The 19142-nt window shown below is 45.5% G+C and overlaps 2 protein-coding genes across 2 annotated transcripts in view; both read left to right on the top strand.

The window, feature by feature from the left end:
• LOC308058079 (ankyrin repeat domain-containing protein 26-like) overlaps nt 1-19142 on the top strand; it is a gene marked incomplete at its 3' end in the record, with an annotated part of 181669 nt that overhangs the window by 151704 nt on the left and 10823 nt on the right. The window lies entirely within an intron of this gene.
• LOC308058080 (uncharacterized protein) lies at nt 473-18901 on the top strand (the record flags this gene model as incomplete). Its single annotated transcript, XM_080412087.1, has 5 exons — nt 473-755; nt 4757-4871; nt 5106-5279; nt 5393-5499; nt 18745-18901. Exons 1-5 carry the CDS (start codon nt 550-552, stop codon nt 18899-18901), a joined length of 759 nt encoding a protein of 252 aa, XP_080268213.1. The 5' UTR covers nt 473-549.

Raw genomic sequence — 19142 nt, 5'->3', positions numbered from 1 at the left:
AGTGCTCTGCGGGGGGCGCAGCGCCGCCGCCACCCGCCGGGCCTCTCACTGCCCCCGGCCCCGCTCGGCAGCGCCGCGGCCGGGCACCGCGCGGGAGCCGCCGGGCACCGCGGGGCAGGAAGTGACGTCACTCGCGCTGGACACGCGCCGGAGCAGACCCCGCCCCCGCCAGCAGAGCCCGCCGGCCGTTTAACCGCCGCGCTCGCCGCTGAGGGAGGCGCTGTCCGCCGCTGCCGCGCTGAGGAGCAGCCTGTGCGCTCGGCTTCCCGCCCTCTGGTGGTTCGCTCTGTAGACAGCGGTACCGGGCCGCTGCCCAGGGCCCCCCGATCCCCCTGCCCCGGGGCCCCCCGATCCCCCGATCCCCCTGCCCGGGGGCCCCCCGATCCCCCTGCCCCGGGGGCCCCCCGATCCCATTGCCCCGGGGGCTCCCCGATCCCCCGATCCCCCTGCCCCGGGGGGACCCCCGATCCCCCGGCCCTGCCCGGGGCCTGCCGCAGCCCGCCGCGTGCCTCCCGCCGTCTCTTCCCTGAGGCGGGACCGTGCCGCGGGATGAAGAGGTTTTTCGGGTTCGGGAGGAAGAAGAAGGGGCGGCCGGCAGCGGCCGGCAGCTCCGCCAAGCCCTTCCCCACCGGTGCCTACGAGCTCCGGCTGAAGGACCTGGGCAAGCTGCACCGTGCGGCCGCCCGTGGCGACCTGGGTCAGGTGCGGCAGAGACTGAAGAAATGCGGCATCGACGAGCGGGACGCGGCGGAGCGGTAAGCGGCGGGGGGCAGCAGCGCCGGGCGGTGCTGGGGCGGGGTGTGGGGGGGTTGCGGGCAGCGCCGGCACCCGCAGGTGCAGCTGCAGCCACCGGCAGCTCAAGGGCGCTGGGAGCGAACGGCAGCATCGCTGCGGGGAGCCTCAGCCTGGGCGGGGAGCCAGGGCTGTGCTGCCAGGAGCCCTTGGAGTCGGCCGAGCATCCCCCGTCTTGCCCCGGCCCCCTCCGTGCCCTCGTTCCCGGGGGTGTTGCCTTGCCTGGGGGCGCAGGAGCGGCAGGGGGCCGGCAGCAGCCTGGCCAGGGCGGGTTGCAGAAGGAGCCTCAGGGCCATTCTCCAGGCAGGCTTGGAAGGCAGAGTGCATGCACCTCGGAGGCCTCAGCGTGTGGGGTTAGTAGTTGAGCTGAGCAAGCTGCACTGCCTCAGCTGGGAGTAAAAGAGGGGTAAGCACTGCGTTTAGGAAAGGGTGAATGTGCTGTGTATTGGTGCTGTGTGGACGGTTGCCCGATGTGCCTTTTGTGACTGTGATGTTGCAGCCAAAGCAACATCAGTCTGATTTTAGGTGGCAGTTACTTTGCTGTTTGCTCTGTGGCCTTGGTACAGCTAATTAGTGCCTTGGTTTGGAAGATCTGGGCAGTGCCATGCAGAGGAAGCTGCTGCTTCTGGCAGGTGTTAGGATGTGTGCTTTTGAGTCAAGCACAGCAAGTACTTGGCAGTTATATCTTAGGGAGAAGCCCTGGGCTGCAGCACAGCTCCTCATGGTCCGCTGTAAGCATAAGGGAATCAGCTGAAGGTTTTGGGTCTTGGATGTGTCGAGCTGTTAATGCCTTTTCTGAAAAGACTGAGTCAAAACATCCATGACATTCAGAGGAGATGCTGGTTTAATCAGAGTACTTCAGCATCCTGGGCTGTCTTTTCTGAAGACTGGACTTTTGCCAGCCAGCTAGCTTATTGCCCTGAAAACACCTGAAACTGTCTAGATTTGTAGGAAGGCAATGAAGAGTGCAGTCAGTCAGCATGTGGGCTGTGTGCCTGAGTGTTGCCAGCCAGTGTTTGTTTATGCAGCTGGAGGTGGGTGATGCCATTTAAGGTGGCTTGAGTGCACTTTTGTGCATAATTCAGCTGCCAGAGTCAAGGTGCACGATGGCATTTATGGAAATAGTTCGGAACGTTTCTCTCTTTTTCTTCTTACTGCTTACTGATTCAGTCATCAGTGAGTCACCAGCTCTTAGCAGACCCTGGTATGAAATTTCACTAGTTTTTGCGTTTCAAGTTCATCTTGTCTAGAAAGCTTTTTTTCCTCTGAAGGGTTTCCTTCTGTGTGCCAGGCAATTATCAGTGTTATAACAGGACAAATACAGTCACAAACTGTAAAAAACAAGCCGGGGGCGGGGGGGGAGACGGAGGGAAGAAAGAAAAGGCAGCATACTATGATGAGCACTGTGGTGGTTTTGCCATGATAATGCCCAGTGCTGAACAGCGAGGCTGAGAGCAATTCGGTGGACAGAGCCTGCCTACTTGCTGCAGCCACTGCCCTCTGTACCAGCCATGGGGGTTGCAAGGCCACCTGTGCCCTCTTAGTGCTTGTGGGTGTGATGTGTGTTGTGAGTGACCACCAGATGCAGTTGCGTTTCAGGGCTTCGTGTTGGAAGACTTGGTATCGTTGGAAACAGAGGTGAAGAATAGGAAATAATGCAAAGTAACGGCAAAAATGTGTGCATTGGTTGTATGAATATCTCAGTTTTGCTGCTCAGGATTTCCAAAAGCAAAATCCTGCACCAGGAACATGGCAAGGATCACACCAACAGGTTCCTTCCATGAAGTGGGTCCTGTAGCCCATAAGACCTCCCGAAAGCGTGCTTGATACAGCATCAGTTAGGAGCAGGCAGCTTTCAGAGGTGGTCTAGCCAAACCTTCAGCCTCACTGACAGAGACGGGCAAAAGTCAGCACAGAGTTGGAAGCACTGTAGGCACAATGCCAGCTAGTCATGGATCCTGGGTCAGAGCTCATCGCTAAGGGAGATTTACCCTGTCAGCTGCCTGTCAGACTGAACTCCAGCGCTTTCATTGCTTGGCTTGTAGCTGCTGGGTTGTCGGCTCAAGGGCCATTCAAAGTGCGTACTGCCAACCTGCTGTTTCCCAGTGGGGTTGTTTCGTGGCTGCTCAGGCATCAGCAGTTCTCTTCTACTCTGTAGGTGATCAGCGTAGCAGGAACAGAATCTGGGTAGTGTCCCCAGGGCTGGGTGGCAGAAGAACTTCGGTGTTACTGGAGGCCTCTTGCAGGGACAGGCAACCCTGAACACTGATGGTCTCTGCCAGCCTGTTCCCTGAGTGGATCTTCTGTGGAGCACAGCAGGCCTTGCTCCAAGCAGAGCCGTCTCCTGTTGACAGACTGAGAGGCTTGGTTGAGGAGGACAGCAACAAGTCCACAAGTTTTCTGAAGGCTTTTCTGTTTGCAGAGCTGATAGTGACTACTTCACGTCTGTCATGCTTCCTAGTGGTTGGTAGTAGCAGCTTTCAGAGGACTGTGGACTCCTTCATAACCAGTCCTGGTTAGCTTTCAGATAATCTCAGCCAGTCATTTCTTCAGAGATGAAGAATCCTGCATGTTTCCATGGAAATTTCTCAAAAAGTGGTGGTAGTTGCTCTTGAGCTACTCCTCTGTCAGTGCTCCAGTCTGTTCCCTGTCTGTAGCAAGACATTACAAATTCTTTGAAGTTTTCTGTATTTCTCTCATCCTCATCTTTGTTGCAGTGGAGGAGGATGTCAGCTGCCCTGTAACAAGTATCTGCATTACAGATTACTGTGTTTCTGCATCACCTGCCACTGCATTTGTGTACCTCTCCCTTTCCATTCCCACTTAGCCAGGGAGCTGTTGTGCTCCGGTCTCAGCAAGGTACCAAAACAATTGCAAGGCTAGTTGAGCTTTCCTAAATACAGAGAAGGACCTACCTGCAGCGATGTGGTTCAGAGCCAGTGCTGGTGTTCCCCTCAGTTCTTGAGGAACTGTGGGATTGTTACTGCATCACCTTCAAGGGAGGAAGGTCCCAGCTGTTTTCTAGCTTGTCTTCTGCTCTGTTGGGACAGGTGTCCTGCAGAGCAGCAGGTGCTTTGCCTTTGCACAGCGTGAAGCTTGTGCTGATTTGTGCCTCTGATTTAGGGGGAAACACATGCAAGGACTTTCTGGGCAATTTCTTTCAATATAAGTAGGCTGGTTAATTGACATCAGACCTAAGATGTTCTGTGGTTTGAAGGAGGGGTTTTTTTGGCGTGTTTTTTTGTGGGTTTTTTTTTTTCCTCTGGCAAGGCTTTAACTTGAAGAAAAGAGTTTCATTTTCTTATGCTGGTCATGTATTATGGAAACACAGTATTCCCTCCCTGGAGAGGACTTCCTCTGTAGTAGGCTTATTATGACTATTGTAGTTATACATATCTGAAGGATCAGGTATTACTTCCCTGTACTCAGGATTACAGTGTTCTGTCTGGTTTGCTGCATGTGATGGGGGGTACTTTGGTGCAAGTGAGTACTTGGTTTTGTTGCAGTAGTAAGCAACCTAGAGAAAAAGCAGAAATCCTCAAAGTGCAGGGAAATGCTAATACTCTTTATATAAAGCCCATCTACATCTCTGATACTTCTGGCACATGAATAATTATAGAACTTAGAGGGTTGCTTGCCATGGTTCTCAGATTCCCAAGCTTTTTTGCTGTGCCACGGGTGTAGTCCTGCTGGAGGCAGTGACCAATGCTTGGGCACAGGAATCTGTGCAGATTAAGTTCTAGAGTGAAGGAAATGGCAGCTTACTAAGCAGATGCTGTGGAGGGGTTTTGCTGGCCAGTCTCGGGTGTTTGGTGCGCAACTGCTGTTACTGGTAAAAGAATGAGAAATCATTTCTTAAGCTTGCTTTGTGCAAAGTGAAACTTGTGGTTATATCAATTTATCAGAGCCTGAAATTATTTCTCTAGTTGTCTGTTTGTGCTAATTTAATATGTTTATTTTTTAGGACACCTCCGCATCTTGCTTCTGCGAATGGCCATGTGAATGTTGTTACATATCTCATAGAAAACAAGTGTAAACTAAATCTTACTGACAGTGATAACAGATCGCCGCTGATGAAGGTATGTGGAATATGTTATGCTCTTTCAAGTGGGGCTTGTCAACTGTGCATTAAATGAGAGGTGGCTGGTAGGATTCTTTACACAGCTCTGCATAGAAGCATGCGTCTCGTAATCAGCGTGGAATAGGCATATGTTAGCTCAGCTTTGAAGGTGCTCTTATTTTCCAGCATTGGGAAGCTGGGGCAATTGTAACAGAGTGCTGGAAGTTCTTCCTTTTTTGTGTGTTGTTCACAGGCAGTACAGTGCCAGCAAGAAGAATGTGTAGCTATTCTGCTAGAGCACGGTGCCAAGCCACACCTGGCAGATGCTGATGGCAACACTGCCCTTCACCTTGCTGTCCGATCTCCTAATACAACCGTAGCGGGGCTGTTACTTGAGCATAATGCCATTATTGATGCTCGGAATAAGGTAAATTTTTGTATTTGTTGAAGAAGTTCTTTCAAAAAGTTGTATTAGTATTTCTCTGGTAGGGTGGTGGTTTTTTTTTTTACTTTTATTTTTAAATTTATCTGCCCTTTCAGGAGGGAAACACTCCGCTTATTCTTGCTATCTCTGAACATCATGAAGATATAGCAGAGTTTCTTCTGCAGAGAGGAGCTGATGTGCATGCTCGAGATCACTGTGAAAGGTGAGTGGTTTGTCAAAACTCTGCATGGGTCTCTTTAGTATTCTTTAGGTTGGATTAATCAGAGGCATGAGAGTGAGCTCTGAAAAAAAACCCCCGGGGAGCCACATAGCAGCTATTTCTGTGTGACTTGTGAAAGCACATCTGCGCTTGGCTGTTGTCATACCTCGGTGGGTGCTTTCCTCGTTGAGGACTACAAGAAGGCATTGTCTGTGTTGGCCCTTCTGGCAGGAAACATGCTGTTAGCTCAGCAGCACTGCCTCAGTTTGTAAAAAACATCTCCTGCATAGTGGCATAGTTTGTATGTGAGTGTTGTCTATGTGGAAGCTTTGTCTGAAGATTAAAGGTTTGGTTGTTTTGACTCCCTCTTGCATTTTATGGTTGCTCTTAATATTTAATGAAAACCGCGTTTTCTTTTGCTCATTCAGTAATGAGGAAAGTAGTTTTTGAGAGCAAATAGGAATAAAAATAATTACAGTGTCTGTGTCAAATGATCTACTTCATAACATATTTTTGGTGTTTCAGAACCCCACTTATGACTGCAGCATCTGGTGGACAGCTTAATTTAATAAAAGTTCTTTTTCGATATGGTGCTGATCTTTTCCATAAAGACACTAACGGATGGACAGCTGAGGATTATGCTGTTACTCATGGATATTCTAGGTAAATTTTTGACTTTATTGTTAGAATAGGTTGTCAGTTGTCAGTGTGGCTTTTGAATGTTTTTGGTAATAGCAGCACGGTTTAATGGTGTGTTGAAAGCTGTCCTGAAGCTGTGCTCAGTGGCGTCTTCTGATACGTATCGTTCCCTGTGTCTAGTATTAATCTGGATGTTGAAGAAAATTTCCACCCCGAATTGTCTGTAGATGTCAAGTTTTGACGCTAAGCTTGCACCTGCCCAATACAAACTCTAAAACATGTCTGTATCCTACAGTTACCCAGAGGTAGAACGTGGCAAACTGAAATGCATGTCAGTCCTCTCCTCAGACCAGCACCATTGTCCTTACTGACTTCCACTACAATCACCAGGAACTACCAGTCTTTTGTTTCAGAGATCTAACAAATCCCTTTTGTTAAAGTCTTAAGCAGTTTCACCCCTCTTACGGATAGCTTTGTACCTGTGCGTATCCCTTCTCTGAGGTGGTTATGTGTGCTTAACAGCTAGGCTGAAAATACTGTGCCGAGCTGGAGCTAATAGCTTCGTAGGTGTGGATATGCACCTCTAGAGTGAACATGACTGTAGTGAACATTGAAGTAGGTAGTAGTTGTGCAGTAAGTTCTGTCTGTATTACTCTCAGTGAATGCATACAAGTATACGAATTCATACGGCTATGAATACATGTAGGGTGGGTAAGTGGCTGTTAACTGTTCTATTAAACTGTATAAGCAAGTATGTGGTTGTTTTTACCAAATATGTTTCTTCTCTTTCCCTATATAGTCTTTGTAAACAACTGGTGGCATACGCATTCCGGGGAGACAGAGACGAAGGTGGTGCACAAGGCGACACAGTACCTGGCATTCCTCACCGGGCCAGAGCTGCTGGCTTGACGTTGGGTGCACCTGCTGTGGACAGAGGAGGTAGGATCTTTAATCACGCAGGAGCTCACGAGGAAAATCACTGTGGCCTTTCCTTTAGGGGGTTTGTGTTGTCAGCGCTCACTGTGTTCGCCGTTGACTTTAGTGGAGGCATCAGGTGGGGTAGCGCAAGCAGCTTTGTGAATATGCTGACTTGTTGCTGGTTGGAGGTGCTTCTTGTCAGGGGTGAAGGCAGCTGCGGTTTGTGTGCTACGGGCCCACTTACCGGGCTGTTGTGTTCTGCCTGCCAGATTGCCCATCTGTATAGGTTTTCATACAGAGAGAGAAGGGGGACAGGGAAGGAACTAGGTGAGAGTGGTTTTGGTTTTGGGGTGTGTACTTGTACCTGTAGATGGCCATTCAGATTGTGAAAATGAATTGCAAAAGCAGTAGGTTCGTCCTGAGTAGTTGTTCATCTTCCTGTAGCTGGGAAGCAACAGATGAGTTAGCAGGGCCGTACATGTCTTGTTGATTTCCACTGAGTTTGTGCGGTGGTGTTTTAATATTAATGGTTTCACCTGCACTAAGCTGCCTTTAGTGAGTCGTCTTATTTCTCAGCATCAGTTACGATTGTTTCTGTGTAGGTGCTGTAGAGACATACTTAGGAAAAATCGTCTTGGAAAAGTCACTTTGTTAGAAACAATAATGCAACTTCTGTGTGTACTGTATCTTCATGGACATAGTTTGATTCCAGTAAAAATAAAAACCACTTCTACTTCCAGTAATTTTATGAAATAAACATTAAAAAGTCCATATTAACTTGTGATCCAGGAAAACAATTGAATTGCCTTGTTATCAAAAAATTAGCTCCTTCAGTGAGTTCATTTTAAATTAAAAAAACCCAAAACAAACAACTCCTTAATTTTTAAGATCCAGTCTATGCTTATGAGCTCATATAGCTCTAGAGGAATCTTAGAAAACTAATCTTTTAATATAGATCGAACTTCTTGTACTTTACATCTCAGGCCCTACAGTGGGAAGTTCTATCCTTTCTGGTTTTTTTAAGGGTGTTACATCAGAACTTTGTGGCAAATGGACAGCAGACAGTGTTCAAACACAGTTTATTACTCCTTTTTTAAATATGTCGTGAAATATGAGCAAAACATGGGATATTTTTCCGAGTTCACTTTTCCCAGATAGGGGAATTTAATTTAGAGCCAAACTTTGTTCCTTTGACTTAGGAATAGTTATTTTGATCTAGTCAGCGATGTGTGAAGTTTCTTGATAGACTGAAGGAAGATGCAGAGGTTTTTATATTTTATTTTATTTTTGGAAAGGGCTTGGTACAGGTAGTTTAATCAACAAAATGTTGCTGTTACCCAAACAGCACTCTGTGGCTGCCTCCTGTGCACGTAGATAATTGCTGTGGTACCACATTGTGATGACTGACAGGCCTGGGTTATTTTAAAATATGTGGCTTGAAGAATAATACTGTTGTGTGATTCCAAAATTAATATGCCCTCAGGGAAACAAGGGTTCTTGAACCAAGTAATTTGCGCAGTTCCTTGAAGACAGTAATACTACTAGCATAAGTCCACAATGTTACAGGAAATCCTCACTTGAAGAGGCCTAGTAAGTGTGAAGAGCATATTTATGTGGGTTAAGGACTTGGGAGGAGAAAGAGTGCGCTGTGGTCTCAAACTGTTTATAGTAGGGCTTGCTTTCCTTGAGTAGTATGAATCTTTTTCTCCTTGTGCTCAGTCTCCTGGAAAATGACCCCGGCCTGTTGAGTGAGAGGGATTAGTAGCATGCAGGGAGCACTTGGTGGCATTGATTCTGCAGTCTCTTGCTTGCACACACAAAGGGCAGGTCCTGCATCCTGAGTCCCTTTGACAGACTGCAGTAAAAGCTTTGAAGCCCCTGTTAGAGGAGAAGCTCAACTGATCGTGAGACAAAGGAGGAATACCCACTTTGAATTCTTTGTTTTAATCTTGCTCTTCATTCCTGTTTTTCTGGGATTTACAATGTAGTCCTTCCTCCTTTTGCTGCTACTTTTGCACTTGTTGAACATTGTTCAAAATATTCGCCTCTAGTGAGCAAGTTGGTATATTTAAGAAGTTTGCTCATGCTTATTTGAGTGTTTACTTTTTGTCAGAACATGAACCTTTTTGTTGATTACAGACAGACTTGCAAAAACCTCCAAATGAATGGCTTCCACCTCTAGCATATCGAATGACAGACTTTTCAGATTTGAAGTTGGAATTTCTTTGGCAAAAAGTAATTATGTATTTTTTCTAAAAGCGAGGGTTCAGATTTCTAGTATGTCTTCAGTGGCAGCTTTTTTTAGCTGCTGCACTGCATATTGGTGTACTGTTCCTACAGAAACCATTGGTTTTTCATCATAGAGCTCTTGGAAAAGAAACGAGTGCTTCAGTGTGCTTTATATCTGCTGTATCGCCTTTTAAGAAAACAGAAATGGAGAAGGAATGAGAAACAATCTTGAGGTCCTTTTTTTAACTCTTACATGTGTATTTTTGATAGGAGTCCTCTTGCCACATCCATTCCATGTATTTGTGGTAACATCAATATAAGCAGGACTCCCTGTTGCTCTGAGGCAAATGTTATGGCCTTGTCACACAGACGTTTGGTGTTGGGTAGCTGCAATAACAGAACCACACCATTCATTGATATAAAAAATAAAATTTTACTAAGTAGGATGAGTAGAGCAGGCGGATGGTGATTTATATTCTAAAGCTTCTGTTCCACAACACATAGACACGCGTACACACACAAGCACACACGCATGACACTCACACCAGCCAGTGCACCCGTTCTGGTCCAGTTGTGGCCTGCCCTATAGCCCTGGGGGAACAGGGTATTCACTCTGACTGCTTGTCATGCCTGCGTTCTGGCTGGTGGCATAGCTTCTCTATGTGAACAGTTCAGCATGGTCAAATCAATATATGCAGGGCTTTTACCTTCAGACTGAGGTAGGAGGGGGCTGTGTTTGCATCCGGCACCATCTGACACAACTGGCTAGTGTATCTCCAAAGTTTGTTGGCACCTACAGATTTTTGGGATGCTTAAACGGAGGGATTTTAAGTGTGCCGTATGTATAAAACACTCTACAAATATGAAGGAATTGCATTGGCAGTCAGTTCTGGGCAAGGACTAGTCAAGCTGAGAGAAATTCAAAGTTGGCAGTACAGTAAACTGCCAAGAATCTGTTTCAGTGTTTCAAAATATTGGAATATAGGTATTTTACAATGGAGCAAGTAAATTAAGTTACACTGTTTGACACTGTCCCTTAAGAGTAGAATTCTGTAGGTTGTGATAGGTTTGGCTTCTACTTCTTGTAACTGTAGAGTAGGCTGATGGTCACAGTACATTCTCCCATTGCTACAGCTTTGTTAATGTACTGGTTAGGTTTTCCAAATTTCTGGGAATTCACATTTACTCTGGTGTCCTTGTTTGGTCTGTCCTTGACATGCCTTTCCCTAAACGGATATAGGAATGCCACAATCTCCTAGCCAGACATCAAGAACAGGAAAACGAAAGAAAGGTATTCTATACAGTAGCATTTCAACTGTGAAACATGTTGTGTGATGTACAAATACTAACACACCTGTGATGTTTATTATCTTGGAGGTCTCTATTCTGATGGTTTTGGTTTTATAAATCAGGTTTGAGAGCAGGCTTTGGGCGCTTTTTGTTTGCGTGTTTTGCACGGGTCCTTTATTACTGGATTGAGTGATTGCTTTGTGTCATTAGTGATAGTAAATAATATTTAAAAAAAAATTATGCTCTTCTGTTACTCCACAATGAAAATGGACTTCAATTAAAGTAGAAACAAGTGATCCCTAGATACTACTTTTCTAGATCCCATTTCTACAGTAGGGCATCAAGATCTGTCTGAAAACTATCTCATAAACTTTCTCTCTTGCTTTTTAAAGGAGAATGGGAACTGGTTTTGATCATTGCTTAAAGTTACTATCCATGGAAAGCAAAAGTTCAGATAACTTACTCAACACGATATGCCCTTTGTTTTCTTTTCCTTTTAATGATTTTGTCTAAGACCTCGGTTTGGCTGTCATCATACAACTTTATGGAAGGCCACCAATCTCCTATTTATAAGCAAGTTCATTTTGTGATGATAGTTAACGAGAACTAATTATCGAGGACTTGAGGAATGCTGAAATAGATACGATGTGGAGGCTCTATTTGTTTTTTTCCTTTCTGTCCTGGGAGTTGAAGAGGCCTTTTATTTCCTCTTAGTTGTTGGTAATTGAGAGGTTTTCGCACTCTTCAGGCTGGATTCCTAGAGTTCAGATTTCTTTAGTACATCAGTGGTGTGCTAGAGTGCGCTGTCGTTGAGTTTGCAACATGTGCATCTGGGCCACGCTGCCATTCGGAGGGATCTTGACAAGCTGGGTAAATGGACTGTCAGGCCTGTCTTAACAGAATTCAGCAAGGGCAGATGCCAAGTCCTGCACATGGAAAGGAACAACCGTTTGCTACAGCACGTGCTGGAGCTGCCTGGCTGGAGAGCTGCTTTGCTGGGAATAGCCAGAGGGTCTTGGCAGAAAGTGAGCTGAGAATGAGCCAGCAGGGTGCCCTGCCAGCTGAGAAGGTTAACGGTGTCCTGGGCTGTATGAAGAGCAGCATAGCCAGGGGACTGAGGAAGGGGATTGTACGCTGCTACCTGGCAGTCCCTGGGTTGTGTCCAGCTCCCTGGGTATAATTTTGAGCCCCCAGTGCAAGAGAGAGTGGTCTTTCATCCGTGAGCGAGTTCAGTGGAGGGCCATCAAACTTTGCCAGGAGCAGGGCTACTTGCCTTTTGGGGAGAGACTGGGGGAACTGGGCTTGTTCAGTGTAGAGAAGAGATGACTTTGAAGGGGACCCAGCAGCAGCTTCCAGTACGTGTAAGGAGAAGACAGAGACAGGTGCCTCCCAGTGGTGCGTCACATGAAGCAAAGGTACAAGAGGCATAAATGGAAACAAGAGAATTTCTAATGGAATGTGGGCAGCTTCACCATGGTGAGAACAGTAAAACAGAGAGGTTGTGCAGTCTCCCTCCTTGAATGGTTCAAGATCAGAGTGGAAAAAGCCCTGTGCAGCCTCATCTGACCTCAGAGCTGAGTCCGCTTTGAGGAGGCGGTTGGCTGAGAGACTTGCCGAGGTCCCTTGTGACCTGATTTATCCTGTGATCCTGTGTGCAAGTTGCTGTCTTAACATGGATGAAAGCTTGGAGCGTAGTATAGATTGCCCTGGTTACGCCTGTCTTGCCTCTTGAATACCCTTTTTGGTGCAGCGTAGAGAACTGCTGGGGATTTTTCTGCCTGAGGATAGGCATTAGATCTTGGTTATGCTTTTTGACGGTTTTTACCTTTTCAGGATAACCTGTAAGTGGGTAGAGCACCAGCTAGTATAGTATATAAACCAGTAATATCTCTGTCAACAGTGTGTGCTTGTGTGTGCAGTATGAATACTTCAGAAGTTCATTTATTTACTGTCTTGCTAAAGCACCAGTATTTTGTTAACTGTTTATTAACGTAGCATATTCATGCTATGCTGGGTTTTTTTAGTTTAGAGGTAGTTCTTAAACTTTTAGGTATAAAAGTTCAAAGGAGATAAAACTCTAGTCTTTTTTGTTTTGTCAATTCAGTGTGACTTGAGAAAGCAGTTGTTTGGAAATGCATGCATTCATTCATGCTGTCTTACATAAAGTTGACTCCCCAAAGTTTCATTCTGTTATGACATGTAGAGTTGTCCAGGTTAAATGTTTGTATGTGCTGGTTGATTTTTGGCATGCCAAATCTAATTTCAACATGTCAATTAATGTTTGAAGAGCAATAGACGACTTGTCGCAAGGAGACTCAATCAGGTAAGACTTTAAACATACCCAGCACATACCTGAGGAATGATTGGAGAGACACAGTACTCATTTTGCTTTACTTTTTAAGAAGCTTGGAGAAGGAGGGGAGTGATGTCAGTTGGCATACTTCTGAGGAAGAACTCGATTTTTCTCCCAAGGTATGGTGTATTTACAGTAAATGTCCTATAAAAATAAGTGATCTGAAGGCAAGTTTTCTGGGGGATTGAAAGAAACTACAGTTCTAGCCAATATTGTTTTCTCCTTAGAAGCAGTCTCTGACCTGCCAGCCTTTCTTTTGCTGTGAGTTTTTCCTAAAAGACCTGTAGCTGTGGCAGAGCACGCAGTAGATTTGTGGTTTGAGGCAAAAGAGCCATAGGCGACGAGATAAACCACCACAGTTTTGTTTGTTCTTGGTCATTTGAGTCAGATTTTAAGTTTATAAGTTACTAATATAACCTGTTCTGTTCTTCCCCAAACACTGTTAATGTTTCCTGTAGATTTCGTGATAGAATCCTAACTGATAAAGGGCACTTTTTAATGAAGAGGTACTGAAATCCTTCATCACCTAGTTCTCCTTTCCTCCTCATCAGGTTACTCAAGAGTGCTCAGCGGATGAGTTACTCAAATGGGTCATCTTTTTTTCTTCTATTGAGATGGCATTCTGTGCTTGCACGTAATCTCACATTGCATGTTTTCCCTCCTTTTTTTGAATGCTTAGGCAGTATTCTTTTTGTCAGCTACAAGCTCTCAGGCCTGCTTTTTTTGCTAGTGTTCTGAAGAATTATTAACTTCTGCAGGGATGTCTGGAGCATCTGTTCTGTTGCTCTGGGATTCTGCAGCGATGAGGAACCGGTGTTCTAGTTCAACCTACTCTGTAATACTGGAGGTGCAAGCATGTTTAGTTTTAACATGATTTCATTTTCTTGCACTGATTTAAATATAAATTATGCATTTTTTGGGCATGTTTTTGAAATGTAAGGATATTCTGGTAAGTGTACTTGCAGGGACTAATCAATGCATTAAACCTAGGGTTCTTAACAGTTACTTCCCTTGTGCACACTTGCAAGTAAGCATCCAGAAGCTGCGATCTTAAATATAACTGAATTTTACTGAAGTACTACAAATATTAAACCCAGATTTTTAAAACTGCTATGCATGTAACCATAGTTGTGGAAACAATTTTCAGAAGGGTGCCTGCATGGTATTTTGGGGGTGAAATACTCACTGAATTGCGTATGTGAGGAGTGTTTTTGTAGATAGTGGTCAGGTGTTGGCTCCATCCTATACTTCTATCAAAAGGACAGCCTGATTACATTTAGTGTTCAAGGTTTGATGTGACCAAAGGATTTGTTGTTGTCGTTAGTGTTCTAAAAGAAAATAATCATTTATTTACAGAAGCTGCAGAAGCCAAATTTGACATTGTTAATGAATGTTTCCCAGCAGTTCAGGAAAAACAGTAAGCTATTTGGAACAGATTGCATAGTATACTAATGTTTAAAAAACTACTTAGCCAATCTACTTTTATATAATTCTTTTCCTATAGTAAATGAGAAAAGTAGCATTTTGAAAACACAGCACTTGGTCACTTCAGAAAACATAAGTCATGTTGTTAAAATGAAGGTATTATCCCCTCCTAAGCCTTTGTCCCTGGCCAAGTCCTTTCTCCATCCTGCCCATCCTTGACTTGGTTCCTTTTCCAGACGTTCCCAGATTACTCCATTAATCTGGTAACATGCCTGTTGCCATTTCCATAACTCCTTTTGTTGTTTTGACATAACTGCCATGTCTCCAAAGACGGTGAATAATGAAGTATCTTGCAAGTCAGTACCAAAGCAAACTGTCTTTCAAAATCTAAATAATTTGCAAGATAAACAAGAAAGTTGGAACAAGAAAAGCATGATTGGGGTGAAGTTTCGCAGAAATGATGACTCCCTTTTTGCAGAATCTAAGATGACAGACTGGAAAAAAGAGACACCTCAGCTTCTCTCAGATAGTTGTGGTCTTAAGGAGGAAAAGTCAAGCTTCAGTAATGGCTTTGAAAGCGATAATAGTTCTTTGTCAGCAGGAAAAAACCCAAGGCTTGAAAGTCAAAGACCAAACTCTGTCTTTCTTGAACATGTGGATGATGAAGATACAGAAGAAGAGCAATGTGAAGTAGATAACAAAGACTGTGAAGCACTGAAACAAGAAAGTGAACACTTGTGCTTGAATAGGCATGAAGAAAATGTAAGAGCAGCATTTCACTCAGGCACCAAAGTAAGTTATATAAGGATGATTCAATCACAAAGGTATTTTCTAAGGGTGATAAAGGTAAGAACCAAAAGGTAAACTGGATTTCTGTTAATATTTCATGTATATCCATCTTTTGATCATCCTTTTTTTATATTAGAAAATGCCTTTACTCCTAACCAAAGCAGTTTCTTAGGTATAAGAATAGTGTTGGGCAGTATTTTCAGTATTTTTTTATTGGTTGCAGTGGTTTTGCAGGAAAACAAATAGGCAGTATAATTTTTCTGAAATAAATTCATTTTTTCTCAGTTGTATGTACAGTTTTTATCTGTCAAGATTTATTGCCATTTAGTAAAATACCTGGTGTGATGGCTGAAATAGAGGAAGCAAAAAGTTTGAATAAGATTGAGAGCAGGAAGTTAGTGATTTTCCTGGAGCAAAGTAGAGGAAAAGGAGCGTGTTCCAAAACAATGTAACTGAAATGAAAGCTAGAGTTAGGCTGACATGAAGAATTGCTTCTCCGGAGCTTTGCAGAGCCAGGGCTAATGACTTAGGGCTAATGTCATTGCTGTCTCCTCATAGAGTCCCATGGAAAAACTGAAGGCCTTGTAAAACAAAGCTCAACAAAGTTTCCCTGTTGTCTTACACAGGAAAAGCATTTTTAAAGTTGTCGATGGGTGGCTAAGAAGGTGCTTGCTTCTGCTATTTCCAGCTGTTTGGTCAATCTCTTTTAGGAAAAATCACCTGAACAGGAAGAAGAGGAGAAGGAGCAGGAAAAGGAAGACACAGGTGAAGAGCTACAAACTGCAGTTGTTGAAGGTGTGAAAAACTCTATTTGTAATGATAGCCATCAAGTCCACAGTGCTTCCAAAGACAACACTGGTGAGAGAAGTGAGTTAGTGAATACTGATCCCAGTTCTTCCTCTATAAATATTAATGCACAGTAAATGAACTGAAATGGTGATTGACTTCTGAAACAGTAAGGTTTTCCCTTGCCTGTGAACCCTAGTGGGCATTGGCAAGGAGGAAAGTAGCTTTTGTTCCTTTTCATTCATTCCTGAAGAACAAATTGTGGCCTTGGATTCCAAACGATGCTACATGGAGCAGGTGTCATTCTTTGTTTTTGTTGCTGTGTTCTCCCTGAAGCGATCAGAACAAAACGCACAGTTGAAAAAGAGGAGGATTAGAGAGTCTTGGTGTGACAGTAGTATTCCCCTTTCTGGCCCGTACTGTCAGACTGAAAAGTTGTGGTTGCTCTTGGCTGAAGCTTGGGAAAGATTTGAGTCGATCTGAGAGAAAGCTGTTCTGTTCCAGTGCCTCACCTTGTCCAGTTTTAAAACGTAGAAAGTCTCTCCAGTGCCACGCTTGAGTGTGCTCGAAAGCATTGCCCCGTCAGTCAGGGCTGAGCACTCTGGTACTCACCTCAGGTCTTGGAGCAGGAGGAGAAGGCACACTTTCCACTGTGTGTCTCCAGAGAGTAGAGTGGTGTGGTAGATGTTACCAGAGCGTGTGTAGCTGCTGATCAAATGCTACAGAGCGGGCCTGGCAGAACCTGCTGTATTCCAGGTGTTGTGCCTATACATGCTCTTCTGTCTGTGCATTTTGCCATAAGCCTGCATTTGGCACAGTGTGAGTAGTCCTAGCTGAGGCTGGAACCAGCAGTTCCCCTCTGCTAGGACGGGTGCCCTCACTGGTCTCTAGCTCCTTTCCCGTTTTTTGTGTGCATGTCTCCACAAGAGCGAATCCTGAATCAGTTTTACCTAACGGACTAGCTTAAAACAGAGAGATGAAGATAGTTTAATCTGGCCAGGAACCTACTGAGACTGAGCCTTGCGTGTGTCTGGTAGAGAAGAGATTCGGATGTTAGCCCCCTGAGATAGAGACAAGTTGTGTGTTTGGGGTGAGATTTTGGGCGGTGAGCCTCTCCTCTTTTTCAATGGCAATGCTTAGGTGTCTACCTTCTGGGAAGGTGCAGGGTAAAAACTGCTAGTCAAGGAAGGTCTTTTCTGGCAGTGCTACAAAAGGAGCATTGTTTCTTGGTGATTTTAGCGTGAAGATGTGTCGGGTGGTGTTTCTATGGTACTTCTTGTACAGTGGATAGTGGTAGTCAGTGGCAATTTCTGGAGCTGTGGACTGGAGAGCAGGTGACCTAAACTCTGTATGCCACAGGGCTGCAGCGTGCTGGAGCCTTTTCCTGAGTGTGACCCAAACACGTCTTCAGTGCTGCTTGTAGCTGTGTCAGCTGTTGTGCATAGCCATCTTCTGCTGGAGAGGTGGCGATCCAAAGGAAGTACCATGATGTTGTGTGCTGGGTGTGAAGAAACCCTTGAATTCAACACTCACTCCTTAGTTTGTCCTCAGCAACAGAGCCGCTGTGCATCTTTTGGGCGCAGGGGTGATGGGGAAAAGCAGAGTGAAATAGAAGGGCTCAGTGTCTCACCTCTTACTGCCTTTGTAGGTGCCCTGACTGCGGTGGGAGCAGAGGAAGAGGAAGATGCTGAATCTCCCTGGGATTCTGAGGTATTTCCCGTGAAGGACACCGGGGTTCCCAGTGGGGCGGGGGTGGGGAGCGAGATCCAGAAGCACTCGGAGCTTGGGCCCTGCCGCGGCTGAGGCTTATTTCCCCTTCTCCTGGTTCTGCTGTATGTTTGTAACTGGGGGCCCTTGAAATACTTGTGCTGTGTGCTAGCTGTTCAGCGAGGCTTGGGGTGAAGGTAGGTCGAGCTAATGCTTTGGGTCTCATGGCAGCTGGCCCTTGGAGTTGGGTTTCTGGTACAGTATTGCGGCAGTGAAGTTTCTTGCTGCTTAAAATAGTCTGAGCTCCTCACGGGGGCTGGCGGGATTGTTGCTTTTTCACCACACAACTCTATTCCGCTGACGTGTTCAGTGGTTGCCCTTAGGGTCTGCAGCCTAGATGATGAGCTGCTTTGGGAAAGAGCCTTTCTACCTTTTTGACCCTTTTTGAGAGTAGCGTTCAACAGAAATACCACACGTGCTGGCTGTGTTTGCCCTTTTAGTTCTTCCTGTCTGTGGGAATGGGTTAGAAGAAAACGAGCAGAGTCTGTAGCTTACGCCCTCTGACTTTTCTTGTGAGGAAGAAGGAACTCTTCCCCGTCTCCTTCTTACAAATACAAGGCTAAAATATTATTGGGGGGGTTTAGGTAGCTTTGGTTTCTGTAAGCTTTGTCTTGCTCGTCTTTGTTCAACCCTTGCAACTGGGAGTAGCAATGTGTTCGCTCCCCACTGCAGGACGTGTGCCTGGGGAACGTCAGCACAAATTTGAGTATTCGGGTACCAGTTCAGTCCGAAAGTTGGGTCCCCCCCAGACCTGCAGTTACGGGTTGGCAACCCACAGCTCGAGTTACCGTGTTAATTCTCCCTTGCGGCTGTGCAGTTTGCCAGCGTGACAGACTAGTTTAGATGAGTTGTGAGGTTTTTGCCTAAGATCTGAAAACACACAAGTCTGCTGTGATTTTCCCATATACTGTGTCTTGACGTGCCCTTTCCAAGGGGCTGATCAAAGGCTTTTGTGATTCCATGCTGTGCAAGTTGGCTTAGCAGGAACATTTTGCGTAGAAATGAGTTGAGAATTTGTACCGATGCTCACGCCCATGTTTTATGCTCTACAGACGGATTCTGAAAGTCCGGAAGAAGGATCACCTGGTGTGTTGCTTCCAGCTGCAGACAGACACGGAGCGCGCTCACGGATTGTTTCAGGGGAGCGCCACACCGGTAACTTCCTGGTGGACTAAATGTTTGTCTGTAAACACGTACAGGCTGAAGTGAGCTTTTATCGATGTCTGCCTTAGGAATGCACTTACGGTGTGGGTGCGCGCTATAGCAATGAAGGGCTTAGTATTTGTTAATTAACACCAGCTGTCACGGCGCTTGCTGGCAAGTTGTAAAGGAAGTTACCTTGTTTGCGTTACGTGTGTCCTTTGGATGTGTTTGTATCTCTTTGGGTTCGGGTTCTTGTGGCATAGTGCTGAAAGTGTATGTGGTTTAGGGCTGACCTGTCTGAACACCT

This window comes from Falco punctatus (assembly GCF_963210335.1).
Source record: "Falco punctatus genome assembly, contig: scaffold_23, whole genome shotgun sequence".
NCBI classification, from domain to species: Eukaryota; Metazoa; Chordata; class Aves; order Falconiformes; family Falconidae; genus Falco; species Falco punctatus.
The sequence above is the reverse complement of the archived record's forward strand: the minus strand, read 5'-3'. Positions and strand labels throughout refer to the sequence as shown.